Source organism: Triticum aestivum, chromosome 2A (assembly GCF_018294505.1).
Source record: "Triticum aestivum cultivar Chinese Spring chromosome 2A, IWGSC CS RefSeq v2.1, whole genome shotgun sequence".
NCBI lineage: Eukaryota > Viridiplantae > Streptophyta > Magnoliopsida > Poales > Poaceae > Triticum > Triticum aestivum.
In genome coordinates, this window is record NC_057797.1 from 654,913,988 (window position 1) to 654,930,294 (window position 16,307).

Below are 16,307 nucleotides of genomic sequence, written 5' to 3' on the forward strand. Positions count from 1 at the left end.
GCAACCTTACCTAGACCCAATACCTGACTTTTGCCTTTGTCAGCAAAGATGATATGCTTCAGAAGCGACGGAGATAATGGAGCATCCATCAATAGATTCTTGTCACTAGTCATGTGGTTTGTACACCCACTATCGAGCACCTACTCAGTGGCTTTGGGTTGATCATCCTGCAGATGAATTAGTGCAGCTTACAAACTCATATACTTCATCAGTGAAGAATATGACATCAATTCATCAGATCAATTTCATCAAGCAAAAGAACAGATAAAGCAATATGAGGACATGAGAAATGAAAGTTCATTTCTTCATGATTAGTCTGCGTCCTATCAGGCATGCTCAGGTCTCCAGCAAATTCTTCAGACGATTACGTACGTCTGGAGACCTGATCCTGCAGAAGAGATTAGTTCTTTTTCTTCACCACCCACATCTGAATGGGTGGCAAAGAGTTCATCATTCTGCGAGCTCCATACGAGAAGGATGGCATAGAAGCCAGTCCATTTCATTTCACATAAGAGGGGTTAGAATAAGCATAAGAGTAAGCAGAGAAATTCTTCGAGGACTTATGGACATAATAATTTGAAGAATAATGCACATATTCATAATCCTTAGATCTTCTCTGCGAAACAGACGGGTTAGCACGATGATGTTCATATGAGGACTTTGAACCTTTTGAGGAATATGATCCATGTGAGGAGTTTTGTCCGTATGAGGACTTGGATCCATACGAAGAATTTGATCTAGGGTTCCTATTCTTCACAAGTGGCGTCATGATGACATTCACCTGAAGATTTTCAAGGCATCTTTTGGGAACCCAGATTTTCTTCATAGGGGAGCCGTTCCTGTAGTTAGTGCCAACATATCTAGCAAATACTTCACCATTCTGATTTTTGAATAGTTTATAGTTGGAGTCAAATGACTCGTCATCAGAACGAGGAGATTCGCATGCAAATCCAGATAAGTTGGATGGATCAACTGGAGATCCCTTTGCAGCAACCCATGTAGTTTTGGGGTACTGTTCAGGCTTCCAATATGTGCCATCAGCATTGAGTTTCCTCTCAAAGGTAATACCCTCTTTCCTAGGGTTCCTGTTGAGGATCTGCTTTTTAAGCACATCACAAAGAGCCTGATGCCCATTGAGGATTTTGTACATGCCTGTCGTGTACAATTCCTTCAACCCTACATCGTCAGTGATACTAGCAATGTCCTCAAATGAGGAATTAGTGATAGCAGAGGCATGTGAAGAATTTGAAACATTAGCAGCATTTGAACATTCAGGTGAAGAATTAGCAGTTTCACGTTCAATGCATTTCAAACATGGAGGAACAAATTCTTCCTGAGAAGTGCTGATATGTTGAGCAAGTAATGAATCGCGCTCCTTCTGAAGATCTTCATAACTCACTCTTAGCTTTTCAAGATCTTGCTTTCTTTGAAGAAATTCATAAGAAAGCTTCTCATGATTGGATAAGAGAGTGTTATGATGACTTTGAAGATTGTCAAACTTAGTCTGAAATCTCTGAAGATTTTCAGTCAAGGCTTTAGTGTGATCCATTTCTTCACCCAACTTATCATCACTTTTGTCTAGCATGTTTTGAACCTTTTCTAAAGCCCTTTGTTGTTTTACAGCAATCTTAGCAAGTTTAGAATAGTTGGGCTTAAGGTTTTCATCAGATTCATTCTCACTTGATTTAGATGAGGTATATTTGAGTACCTTGGCACCCTTTGCCATGAAGCAATAGGTGGGAGCGTAGTCATCATCCCCTTCATCAGCTTTGTTGGTGAGGTCATTTTCTTCAGTGTTGAAGATAGACTTGCTGACGAATGCAGTAGCAAGAGCTAGGCTCGCCACTCTGGATTCAGACTCCTCAGATGACTCATCTTCCTCATTTTCTTCAGATTCAGCCTCAGAGTCCATTTCCTTGCCAATGAATGCCCTGGCCTTCTTGGAGCTGCTCTTCTTGTGATATGAAGGCCTTGAGGATTTTGATGATGAGGATTTTGTGGATTTCTTCTTTTTCTTCGCATCATCAGAACTGTAATCTTTGTATTTCTTCTTCTTTGATTCCTTTTCCCATTGAGGACAATCTTGAATGTAATGTCCAGGCTTCTTGCATTTGTGGCAGAGCCTCCTCTTGTAGTCATTGGATGAGGAATCACTGCTCCTTGAGGGTCTTCCAAGGCGACCACGTCTTGAGAACTTTTGGAACTTCTTCACAAGCAGAGCCAGATCATGGCTTAGTTCTTCAGGATCACCAAGGCTGCTACCGGAGTCTTCATCTTCGAACTCAGATACTGCCTTGGCCTTCAGTGCACGTGTTCTGCCATAGCTTGAACCATAGAGATCTCTCTTTTCAGCAAATGGAACTCATGAGTATTTAGCCTTTCGAGAATATCAGCGGGATCAAGTGACTTGTAATCAGCATGTTCTTGTATCATCAATGCCAGAGTGTCAAATGAGGAATCAAGCGATCTCAGCCATTTCTTCACCACCTCATGGTCGGTGATGTTAGTGGCACCAAGTGCTTGAAGCTCATTTGAGATGTCAGTGAGGCGATCAAAGGTTTGTTGAACATTTTCATTGTCGGGTCTTTTGAAGCGGTTGAAGAGATTGCGAAGAACATCAACTCGAGAGTCACGCTGAGTTGAGACTCCTTCATTCACTTTGGACAACCTGTCCCAGATAAGCTTCGTTGTCTCCAAAGCACTCACTCTGCCATACTGTCCTTTGCTCAGATGGACAGATATGATATTCTTCGCTTGAGAGTCGAGTTGCTTGAATCTCTTCAGATCAGCAGCATTCAGAGAAGGTGTGACTGAGGGAACACCATTTTCCACAACATACCAGAGATCGTTATCAATTGCTTCAAGATGCATTCGCATCTTATTCTTCCAGTAGGGGTAGTCCGTCCCATCGAAGGTAGGACACCCAGCAGAGACATTGATCATACCTGCGGTCGACATAACTAAAACTCCAGGCGGTTAAACCAAAATCACACAGCACAAGGGAGTACCTTGCTCTGATACCAATTGAAAGTGTGTTATATCGACTAGAGGGGGTGAATAGGCGATTTTTATGAAATTCTTCACTGAGGAATTTGCCGGTGAGGAAATTCCTTAGCGAAGAACTACTAGCAGCGGAATAAGTACTCAACAGTAAACATAACAGAATACAAGCATAGTCATCATGATGAAATGAAGACAGGCACATAGTACAGGAAGCGTAAGCACATGATAACACAGGATGAAGACAAACAGACTGAAGAAATTGAACTGAGGAAATTGAGAAAGTCTTCAGTCAAAATCTTCAAACATAGATATGAACAAGTACACAACTCAATTATGAGGAAATGAAAGAGTTGAGGAAATGGAACCAGTAAGCTTGGTGAAGACAGTGATTTGGTAGACCAGTTCCAACTGTTGTCTCAGTTGTACGTCTGGTTGGAGCGGCTGAGTTTTTAAACTCGAGGACACACAGTCCCACACACCCAGTCCTGAACACGTAGCTCAGGACACCCAGTTCTCACCGTATTCTCCTTGAACTAAGGTCACACAGACCTCGTCCAATCACTCATGGTAAGTCTTCAGGTGACTTCCAAACCTTCACAAACTTGGTCACTCGACGATCCCCAATTCCTCTTGGATGCTCTAGACCATGACGCCTAACCGTCTGGAAGAAGCACGGTCTTCAAAGGTAACAAGCGTCGGATCCACGCAGGATCAATCTCTTCAGTGATGCTCAATCACTTGGGGTTTGTAGGTGTTTGGGTTTTGGGTTTTTCCTCACTTGATGATTTTTGCTCAAAGTCCTCGGAGGATGGGTTGCTTTCAAATGACAAGTGTCAGTTTCTCTTGGAGCAGCCAACCAACTAGTGGTTGTAGGGGGCAGCTATTTATAGCCTAGGGAGCAGCCCGACATGATAAGACATAAATGCCCTTCAATGATATGACCGTTAGGTGGATAGATATTTTGGGACAGCTGGCGCATAGCACAGCAACAGTCGGAATTTTGAGTAGCAAAATCCTCAGGGCTATCATGTTCCTCACTGTGTAGGAAATCCGCACTAGGGAATTCCTAACTCCTCAGTCAGGACAAATTCCTCAGAGACCAGAAGAACTTCGTCTCTGTCACTGAAGAAATTGACTGAACTGTATGAGATTTATAATGGCTTCACTCGAAGGGATTGGTAGGTGTAGAATTTTGAGTTGAGCATCACATAGAAATTTTTCCTTAGTATTTCCTCGACCCCCTTTAACAGTACGGTGTTTCCTATGACTCAAGAAAGAGAAAATGAAACTACGAAAACAAAAGTCTTCACGCTTCATGTTCCTCGAATGAATACCAAGTCTTCACGGTCACACCAATTTCTTCACTTTCAAAGTCTTCAGAAAGTCTTCAAAGATCCAAAGTCTTCAGTCGAAGAACTTCATTTTTAGGGGTCGACTTTCTCTGTAAATATCAAACTCCTCATAGACTTATAGACCTGTGTACACTCACAAACGCATTAGTACTTTAACCTATAAGTCTTCAATACACCAAAATCACTAAGGGGCACTAGATGCACTTACAGATTCACGCTCGACCTTTCGGTCTCAGTGTTCTGAGGCCATATCTGCATATGCTAGGCTCGTCAAATTTAACCTGAGTATTCTGCGTGTGCGAAACTGGCTTGCACCCATTGTATGTGAACGTAGAGCTTATCACAACCTGAGAATACTTATACCTTGAAATTTAGTGAGAGATCATCTTATAATGCTACCGCCGATCTAAGAAAAATAAGATGCACAAAGGATAAACATCACATGCAATCAATATAAGTGATATGATATGGCCATCATCATCTTGTGCCTTTAATCTCCATCTCCAAAGCACCGTCATGATCACCATCGTCACCGGCTTGACACCTTGATCTCTATCGAAGCATCGTTGTCGTCTCGCCAACTATTGGTTTTACGACTATCGCTACCGCTTAGTGATAAAGTAAAGCAATTACATGGCGATTGCATTTCATACAATAAAGCGACAACCATATGGCTCCTGCCAGTTGCTGATAACTCTGTTACAAAACATGATCATCTCATACAATAAAATTTAGCATCATGTCTTGACCATATCACATCACAACATGTCCTGCAAAAACAAGTTAGACGTCCTCTACTTTGTTGTTTCAAGTTTTACGTGGCTGCTACGAGCTGAGCAAGAACCGCTCTTACCTACGCATCAAAAACCACACCGCGGTATAGTGATTGCTTTTTGATCTTCAGAAAGAACCATGTCATTGAATCCGATTCAACTAAAGTTGGAGAAACTGACACCGACCAGCCACCTGTGTGCGAAGCACGTCGGTAGAACCAGTCTCGTGTAAGCGTACGCATAATGTTGGTCTGGGCCGCTTCGTCCAACAATACCGCCAAATCAAGAATCAACTAGTGACAGCAAGCAATATGTATATACCGACGCCCACAACTCCTTTGTGTTCTACTCGTGCCTATAACATCTACGCATAAACCTGGCTCGGATGCCACTGTTGGGGAACGCAGTAATTTCAAAATTTCCTGCGCACAAGCAAGATCATGGTGATGTATAGCAACAAGAGGGGAGAGTGTTGTCTACGTACGCTCGTAGACCGCAAGCAGAAGCGTTATGACAATGCGGTTGATGTAGTCGTACGTCTTCACGATCGACCGATCCTAGTATCGAAAGTACGGCACCTCCGCGATCTGCACACGTTCAGCTCGGTGACGTCCCATGAACTCACGATCCAGCAGAGTGTCGAGGGAGAGCTTCGTCAGCACGATGGTGTGATGATGGTGATGATGATGCTACCGGAACAAGGCTTCGCCTAAGCACCGCTATGATATGACCGAGGTGGATTATGGTGGAGGGGGGCACCGCACACGGCTGGAAATAATCAACTTGTGTGTTCTAGGGTGCCCCATGTCTTCGTATATAAAGGAGCAAGGGGGAGGCCGGCCAGCCCTTAGGGCGCACCAGGAGAGGAGGAGTCCTCCTCCTCGTAGGAGTAGGACTCCCCTTTCCTACTCCTACTAGGAGGGGGAAAGGAAGGAGGAGACGGAGAAGGAAAGGGAGCGCCCCCCCCCCCTTCCCTAGTCCAATTCGGACCAGAGGGGGAGGGGGCGCACGGCCTGCCCTGGCCAGCCCTCTCTCTCCACTAAGGCCCATGTGGCCCTTCAGTTCTCCCGGGGGGGTCCGGTAACCCTCGGCATTCCCGTTTTCTCCGAAATCACCGGGAACACTTCCGGTGGCCGAATATAGCCGTCCAATATATCAATATTTATGTCTCGACCATTTTGAGACTCCTCGTTATGTCCGTGATCACATCTAGGACTCCGAACTACCTTCGATACATCAAAACACATAAACTCATAATACCGATTGTCACCGAATGTTAAGCATGCGGACCCTACGGGTTCGAAAACTATGTAGACATGACCGAGACACGTCTCCGGTCAATAACCAATAGCAGAACCTGGATTCGATCGTCGGTATCTCAATACCTAGTTCAATCTCGTTACCGGCAAGTCTCTTTACTCGTTCCGTAATGCATCATCTCGTAACTAACTCATTAGTCACATTGCTTGCAAGGCTTATATTGATCTGCATTAGCGAGAGGGCCCAAAGATACCTCTCCGACAATCGGAGTAACAAATCCTAATCTCGATCTATGCCAACTCAACAAACACTATCGGAGACACCTGTAGAGCACCTTTATAATCACCCATTTACGTTGTGACGTTTGGTAGCACACAAAGTGTTCCTCCGGTATTCGGGAGTTGCATGATCTCATAGTCATAGGAACATGTATAAGTTATAGTGAAAGCAATAGCAGCAAACTAAACGATCATCGTTCTAAGCTAACGGATGGGTCAAGTCAATCACAACATTCTCTAATGATATGATCCCATTAATCGAATGACAAATCATGTCTATGGTTAGGAAACATAACCATCATTGATTCAACGAGCTAGTCAAGTAGAGGCATACTAGTGACATTCTGTTTGTCTATATATTCACACATATACTAAGTTTCCGGTTAATACAATTCCAACATGAATAATAAACATTTATCATGATATAAGAAAATATAAATAACAATTTTATTATTGCCTCTAGGGCATATTTCCTTCAGCACCGAATGCGGCCCATGCACTATGGGGTAGAGGCCCACATGCACATCTGACGACTAGAAGATCAAATGCATGGTCACTGGGCATGTGGACAACGTGACAATCCTTGCTAGGGAGACATGTGACGATGGACTGTGAGGACCTTTCATCTTCACCAACGTTCGTGTGTAGACAGGGTGCAATGCCATGCGACTCATTTCTCATGGGGCGATTGTTTGCCTCCGCCACATGCTGTTAGGAGTGGCAAATCCGAGAGTCGTTCATTACTTCCCTCAAAGGGACGGACTCGAGGCCGAGATAGTGATTTATACCCCGTGAGTGAGTGCGACTCGGCCTTGGAACAGCTCACCTACTTCGCAATCGCCACAGATCATTTGCTTGGATGAGTCGTCCTAGAGCAGGTGGAGGCACACAATGACCTTTAAAAGACATGAGAACTACTTCGTCTCCTGAGTCTGCGAGGAGGTCCAACATTCAAGAAACCGACGCATGGCCGCTTCACGCGGATGAGGGTCTATGGTTAGAGACACACACACATTGCTACTTTCCAACCGCTCATGTACATGGGCCGGAGACTACCTTCTCCGGTCCCTACCGACTTCGTCAAGGTACGAGAGCCAGCCTCTAGCCCACCGTGATCACACCGATCCTACCTTGACGCTGGGTCTAGTTTTGGAGGGAGCTCCATTTGACGAGACGAAGGAGGACCCAAAGGAGCTTGTTCCAGGTGATGACAAGGATGAAGACATCTTGATGCATGAGGTTCAAGCTTAGAATTAGTGTATGTCATGTATGCCCATAAGTTAGTCATGTCATATGTACCTAATGACTTAGTGGAGCCATGTATGATTCATATGAAACTATGTGATGATGTCATGGTGGTTGTATGGAGACTTTTGTAATGCAAATTACACATGGGCCTTACATCACGATGTAGTGCCTGGAGCAGATGACCAGGAACAGTTTTACTCAGTTTTTTCAGTGTGTGTGTGGAGTTTTGTTGCATCCTAATCATGAAGATGTCTTGTGTTTTGCTCCCATGCTTTTTATTCATTTGATACTATATTTAATTTAATAAAAATGTCATTTAAAAATAAATAAATAAATGATGCATACTCAGTTTATTCCAGCTGAACTTCTAACCGACCTCAGACGCCTTTCATTTTTTTTTGAACCAGGCGAATCCCTTTTTCATTACTTGAACATAACGGAAATACAATCATGTTCAGAAAATAAGACGGGAAAGAGGAAAGCGGGTTCAAGCATCGCCGGAAACCCACCATAAGCACTCGCCATCGAGATTACTCACCATGGGCGAAAACCCGACGACTCAGGTGCCTTTCATTAATCCGAAGAAACGTTGTATCCATGATTTTACAACGGCTGATGTTTAGACTGCCTAGCTTCAATAGCATAGGACAGTGGTCACCTACCTAAACGAGACCTGCTATTACGAGCCATGACATTGCTAGTAACACATTCCGAAGAGTAAGCTCTAGCCGCATTATAGTGAGCCCTGCAATTAAGCTCCCTGAGAATACCAAGAATAGTTGTCTGAGTGTGGCTAACTTCGGAAAAATCCTAAGTAGATACGTACGTACTCCACTGTGCGTTGCTACATTGATTGTAGAGAAGAAAAAAACAATAAATGTCGAGACGTGGACGTAGGTGCCTGTGTGAGTCGCGCGCAAGCGAACGTAAGAGAGCTCACGCCATCTCGCACCATTGAAAACCCCGGCGTTGGACACGCTCTAAGCGCAGGCCTTGCGTCGCCCATTATTAAGTGCTGCTTCTAGCGTGCTAGCGCGGCGGCCAGCTTCAAGCCTTGAACCGCAAACGAGCGGGAAAGGGAGAAATAGTAGCAAGCGGCTTCCGTCGCCATTTCGCTCGTCGTCTTGCGAACGACCGGCGCCCGTGCCATGACCGTCCAGGCCGGCAGTCACGGTGCTTGGACTGTTATCTGTTGCTCGCACACGCAGGAGGGGCGCCCACCATGCACACGTCGCTCTCGTCTCATGCTGATGACCGGGCGTGCATATAATTGGGTTCCACTGTCCGGTTTTCTCCGCGGGCAGCTGTCCCCTTTGAAAAGAGCCGTTTAGGCGCCACGTGGGCGTAGCTGTTTGGTTCCTGAGAGAGGAATCAACGGCGTTGGGAACGTAATCTGAACTGGACGGCCCATGCGGACACGCTCATGGAAGTGCTCACATTCCTTTCTTTTCTCCCGCCCACTCTAGTGCTAGCACTTGTAAATGTGTGCTTGATGGAGACTTTTAGGGGCGCATCCCGCTCGACTTTCGTCAACATGGGGTCTCCAGCGTCTACTCTATCCAGACCTCACTGTCCTCTGCTAGTTATTCCAGTGATTCGTGGAGGCACCAACTCCCGGCGACGTCACCAGCTCCTGTAAAAAAAATTTTTTTGCGGGAACCAGCTCCTGTAATCAATCAAGCATAACCAGTACAGCACTAGGGAACAAATGATGCCCGGCTCTCATGGTGTCTGCCGATCGAGCGAGCAAGTAGCGACTTTTTTTTCAAGAAAAGTTTCAATTTATTCATCCTTAATCATGACAGTACAATGAACATCGGAAATAATAAACTTACATCCAAATCCATAGATCATCTAGCGACGACTACAAGCACTAAAGTGAGCCGAAGGCGCGCCGCCGTCATCATTCCTCCCTTGCTGGAGCCGGACAAAACTTGGTGAGACAGCTGAAAAGTTGTCGTGCTAAGGCCCCGTAGGACCAGCGCACCAAAACAACAACCGTCGCCGTTGAAGAGTAGTGTAGATCGGAAGCATCCAACTTGAAGATGCACAAACATAGATGAACTACGACTAGATCTGAGCAAATCCACCAAGGACAGATCCACTAAAAACACATCTCCAGACGCCCACCGACGATGCTAGACGCACCATCGAGACAGGACCTAGGCGGGAAGAACCTTATTTCATTTTCATGAAGGCACCGTTGTCTCGTCCTCCTAAGTAAGACACAAACTCTAACAAAACTCGAAGGGACATCTAGAGATGGAGCCCTCCCGGCGGCAAAGTCCAGGATCCGTCACGCCGACATGGCCCTAAGCACCAAAGACGAGGCGGGCCGGCGACAACACCGACGGGAGGCAGAGAAAACCCTAGGCTTTTTTTAAGGAGAGGCGACTAATCAAGCCATCAAGGTGCATGCACGCACACGCCATGGTGCGTGCTGGCCCGGGGAAAGAACAAGGCCAATAAGTTAACAGGCGTACTACTACTAGTAGTATTAAAACTAATAATTAGACAAGACTTCTCTGCAAGTGCGGCGACACACACGTCCGGGAGGGAGGATTAGCCGGGCAAAGACAGGGAGCGTGTCCCCTCCCCGCGAGGCCATGGATGATGGATCATGGATGCGCTTTCTCATCCGGCCCGGGTGAGGAGCATGAGTGAGTAGTGCTGTGGGTTGGTGGCGCCTTGCATTGCCCTCCGTCGGCTCTCTCTTCGGCCATCTTTTGCGTGTTTCTTCTGCCGGTGCCGGCGCACTTTTCTTCCGGTTTTAGGTCGATGGCGACCGGCCTGATTACTGCCGGAATGAGTGCTCTGGAAATGGTAAAGGGCGCCCACTATGAGTGGCTTAGCTTTAGACAGTATGACTTCAGTGTGTGTGTTCTTCAGATATCTCCCTATACTACACTAACTGCGGCGCTGCACTTTCCAGGCACTCGGTATGAGTGGCTTGACTTTAGGCCGTTGGATTGGCCTGGAGTGTGCAGCTAGTGCCGATCTGCCGGCGCACTCTAAGGGAGTTTTCAGATTAAACGGCTCTCTGAACCCTGATAAGCTATGCCGGTCGTTGTTAACTTGCTAGCTAATCATACCTTCTTTCCAGAAAAATAAAAGCTTGTGATAATAGCAGCAAATTGCACTCATTCGAGGCACGGAAGAAGGCGGAGCCGGCACTGGATGATCCCACTCGAGTAACCTGTGTTGGTGTTCTTTAAACAAAAACAAAGGTGCTCCGCGGGTGATCTTTTAAGCCTTATGCATCTCCACTTTGCACGCGTAGACATTCAGTCCCAGACCTGCTGAGTGCCCGGCCACACACACTGCAGGAAGCAGCAGAAACACCAATATTCAGTCCACACAGACTGCAAGTCTCCATTCTTTTAAGCCTCATGCATTTCCACTTTGCACGAATCAACATTCAGTCCCAGACCTGATGAGCCACACACACACACACACACACACACACACACACACTGCAAGAATCAGCAGAAACATGATTAAAGATGACTTATAAGTTATAACACCATGATAAGTCGGATTCTCGAGTCCGGAACTTATATCAGCCTAGTTGTCAAATTTGGCATGCTTCCGGTTCTGTGAGGACTTTATTTTCTACTAATCCTTAAATATGTCCATAAAGGTTACTGCATACCCAGGACCCAACTACCTTAGTATGTATCGTAATTTACAACTGGAAATAGAACACTTGTAAGCATTTCAAGTCACACAACACAACATTTTAACTTACATGCTGTCACATTTACATGAATATCTTTTACACGCCGGGCTTGTGCATTCCAGCCAGAACACACAGATTTTTACTGCACAGAAGGAATGCTTGTAGATGCTACAATACAAATGGAATGATTGCATAGCGAGAGCGGGGGTAGTCTTCAAACTTTTGGAGGTACCACCTATGAGTTTGTACTGCTGCAAATGACAAGTTTGTTATCTGCACAAAATGGGAAGTTTAATCAGCTGGAATGATAGAAAACACTGAAAGGATACAATAATCACGAGTTGATGCGATTCTGAATGCAACTGGCACAGAACTTAGTGAGGCATACCACAAAAATGAACAGGAACCACACTGAAATGTCTGAACCACCACTAGCTATCAACATGCCCAAATATATAACCTGTAAAACAAAAAACAGCCATAGATGCTAATGAGATACCAATTTCAAATCCATAAGAGTTTCTTTTTCTGCTAGCTGCTCGGTGTTATAGTCCTATATATGTAGTCATGTAGCCTTTTGTATTTACCCCATTGTATAAGGGGTTTTCTGCACATTTCCTGCACTTGTACAGTTGTACATGCACATATACTGGCCTATGGCCACAAGGGAATACAGGTTGCATATTTTCTAACACTCGGCAGTTCGGCACCAAGTTGGAGTGAAGGCAAACCACAGAAAAGAACAGGATTATCCTATTATGTTAGGTTCACTTACTCAACAACAGTGGGATAATATGGAACTCTCCCCATGATATAATATTTTATCATTTTTAGGCTATTTACAGATTGCTTGGTTTAAATGTAAGGCTGCCTACTCCTCTATGGGAAGTTTATATGGTCAAATGCCACTCTGCATCTGTGAATTAGGCTGGCAAAAATGGGGAACCAAAGGAATTTGTTAAGTCTGTACTTTGTAGTAACATCAAACAGTGCATAAAACAATTCCATCAGAAGCAACATAAAGGTTTTCTGTCCTTCATCCACTCCCGCCAGCGATCAAAACCTGACCAGGAGTTGCGCACACCAATGCTTCACCAGTGAAAATCCATCACAGGACCCTCATTTATGATTTCAATTGACTATCCTAATTTAGATATGATTAGTTTAGTACTCGCATTGTAAAAGCACTGTCAGTTGCCAGCCATATTCATCAAATAGCATGTGCATGCTGAATACGGGAGAAGAATGGAGGCACTTACTAGTTCAGCAAGGTAATGAGGGCAAGACACATGACTAAACCAGTCACCGCAAGGAATAACATATTCATCAGAATCTTTATTTTCGCGCAACGATCCCTGTCAAAATGGTAAACAGAAAGCAATTGATTCGGAAAAAATTACTAAATCTGGAAGACTCTGGCCCAAGTGTGCAAGGAAAAGATGCTGAATGGTGCAGTTTCTTGCCTGAAGGACATAAAATATGCATACCAAATAACCTAAGAGAAGATTATGCAATCTGAATATAAACCTACATGATGCTACTAAGACTCTTAAGAAAAATATGGTATGATCCTTTATGAAGAGTTCCTGATGTTCATTGGCTAAGAAAGTATTTGGGATTGCTATTTTTTACTGCAAAATGAATTCCACTCCATCAAATCTAAAGTAGCAAAATGATTCCAACAAGACATAACTACAGGATTTCAGGAAGCAGGTTTTATTAGTCGTTCGAAGTCGAACTTTAAGTCTCAATACATCGGCAGATGCTTCGTTTTTCAACATTTGTGCTGCAACTCGCATATGTAAACATGTTGTTCACATTCAGACAAGAAACCAACTAATATTTGTTATCTGGCTCTGGTTCTAGGCTCACTAAAAGAAGCTGGTACTTACAAGAATTGCATGACAACGGATCTGATGGAGGGATCCCCAACTGAATATAATAGCACCTATCCACTGGCACCACCCCAACTTTAAAAGAGGCTTTAGGAGAGAGGGTGAATCAATGACTAGGTCTGGCATTCTTGCACGACCCTTTACTATGAACTCAACTATTTGACCTCGGATAAAATCTATTGCTTCAGGAAGACAAGAGCTAGCGAGAGATAAAGGTGTGGCCGTGTAATAGCTGCAGGAAAAATAATAATTGTAAGTCAATCCAAATTGTAATAGCTGCAGGAAAAAAATAATCGTCAGTCAATCCAAATTGTTGCAGAAAAAGGAAAGAGCAATGCAATGATCGTTGTGCAAAGAAACCTTTACTGAAAGACCAGCGTTATAAAAAGCAAGAAATCAAAGAATATATGCAAAAAGGTAAAAAAGATAACTGTTCTGTTAATTGATAGGTGGTAAAAAAATTAGAACTACAATTACGAGTGGTCAAATCATCCAGTAAACTAAAGTATGCCTTAACTTACACCATCTACTTGTATATTTTGTTGATAAAGTACAAGCCCGGAACTACAGAAAATAACCATAACAAGACCTAACAGAAAAGGCATGTGAAATTATAATAGAAAGGACTAGAACTCTAGAAGGAAGAAAAAGAGAAAGTATTTAGTCAAGCTAGCATATTAACAACTACGCAACATTCTAGAACATAATGGAAGTTAACCAATGTGGAACTTACAATAGACCCGTCAGATATCCTACAATGTGCATCCGAGCTGATGGGCTGTAGTGAAACACATTTTCAGTCTCATACAGGCGTCTCAGCACCTGAATTTCCATCAGTAGAAGTACAAAGACAGTCCGCCAGACACGATACTTGTGTTCCATGGTGCGCGACAGGACACTGCCAAAAGAGAACGAATTTGACCCAATAAGATGGCTAGCGATTGTGGAGTAACTCGATGGCTCTGGCAACAGCGGTGTCATTTCCATATATGCATAGAAGCATATTGCAAGCAGCAAGCTTGTTGTCACCGCCACTCCCACCACATAGAAATGCAAGAAGTACTTCTGTGGAACTGTGAACTTCTGCAATTTCATAAAGATTATTTCAGTTTATGATGCTTATGCAGAAGTTGAGTAGAATACAAGACAAATGTACGATATATGCATCAAAATTATCTACATAAAGATGACAGTTTTACCCATGGGTTTGGATACACATAGGTACCTGAGAATAACCGTATGGGTAGAAACTTTTACCCATGAGTTATTACCAGAACCTGCGCATAACCCGATTTGTCATGAGTCAGCTATTGTTATAATTTTTTGCCAGAGGATTACCCATGGGTTGCTTGATTAATATTTAAACAATAGACAGTATGTGTCTCATAGGACATGTAGACCGTCAGAGACGTATATAACACATATAATTGTAAAGAAGCAAAGACTTGTAAAAATGGACGCAACATAGGTTAGCTTCACAATCATCCAAGTATCATGTACTCATAGTTCGTCTAAAGGATGAAATGTTCTCTTACTTGGAAGGTTGAACCTGTCTCACTCCCAGTAAGTAACAAAAGGAATTTTAGTGGACCAGGGGCATTTTTACGCCTAGTTCTAGTAATTCAAAAAAAGAGGCACGAGTTTCTAATCTACCCACAATCTCCTTCTATTAATTCAAAGAAAGGGACAGGAGCTTCTAATCTACCAACAATCTCCTTCTATTAATTCAAAGAAAGAGACAGGAGCTTCTAATCCACCCGCAATCTCCTTTTCATCCAAGTAATCTCCCAAATACATTGTATCAAAGTCTTCAAGAGGGAGAGACCCCATGGTTGTCAATGGAAAAGGCTACACAGAACTTCAATCGTGGATTGATAACACTGCAATTGTTTTGCCTCTTTTGCTTTTTATAACGCCCTTTTGTAGTGTACACAAGCTTTTTCAATATATGGAGTAGGATACTCAATTACTCATCTAATGCTTTCCCTAACCAGATAGCACATTGTATCAAAATTTCAGAACGGACAGCTTTGCTAAGCCCAAAATTCGCTCAAGCGTTGCGATCGTGCCGAACCAGGGCCCACTGGAGATTGAGGCAGGCTGCAGCCTAGGGGAGATGAGTTGGAACATGTCTAAAAAGGCAAAGCGGGAACCGAGGTGCTGATCTTACCGCCTTGGAGGAGGAGGAGGACGGCCTGACGGTCTTGCCGCGGGAGGAGAAGGCGGCGAGGAGGCTGTGGAGGAGGCGGCCGCCGGCGGCCGCGGGGATGGGGAGCGCGGCGGCGAGGATGGGGAGCGTGGCGGCGAGCCAGGCGAGGCACAGCAGAGGCTGGAGGGCGGGCCCGTCCCCCTTCTCCATGGGAGGCAAACCCGCGTTCGCTCTCTCTCTCTCTCTCTCTCTCTCTCTCTCTCTCCCTCTCTCCCTGTGCTGGTACGCGGCGATCTGCGCGGGTGGTGGGGTGAGGGCACTAGGAGGGAGGGAGGAAGAGAGTGCGAATCGAAAGGGGAAGGCCACCGGCACGGCACGCGATTCGTTGGCTCGTTGCTTGCTGGACCGGGATGCGTGTTGGCCTTGGGTTGTTTGGATACCTAGATTATAGGAAACTAGTTTTCCTTAAACCCGATTTCTGGTGTAACAACCTAAAACATTGTTTGGATCCTCTAACTAACTCGTGGATATACTAAACTGGGTCTTCCAAAAACCCAAAAAACCAGTTTATACAAAAACGACTAATAGACGTTTTTGTACAAACGCGTTTTCTATATGCATTAGGAGATCAGCGAAGTCCGACGCGCTGATCATGGTAACCTCCGCCGGC

General features: G+C 44.5%; 1 protein-coding gene across 1 annotated transcript; it reads right to left on the bottom strand.

Annotated features, from left to right (window-relative positions):
• Positions 1-11,555: 11,555 nt before the first annotated feature.
• On the bottom strand, positions 11,556-16,037 carry LOC123190006 (polyprenol reductase 1). Its single transcript, XM_044602547.1, has 6 exons — positions 15,659-16,037; positions 14,222-14,571; positions 13,486-13,720; positions 12,853-12,948; positions 11,982-12,053; positions 11,556-11,866 (listed from the first exon to the last, which is right to left on the bottom strand). The coding sequence occupies exons 1-6, from the start codon at positions 15,845-15,847 to the stop codon at positions 11,762-11,764; spliced, it is 1,047 nt and encodes a 348-aa protein (XP_044458482.1). The 5' UTR covers positions 15,848-16,037; the 3' UTR covers positions 11,556-11,761.
• Positions 16,038-16,307: the final 270 nt, after the last annotated feature.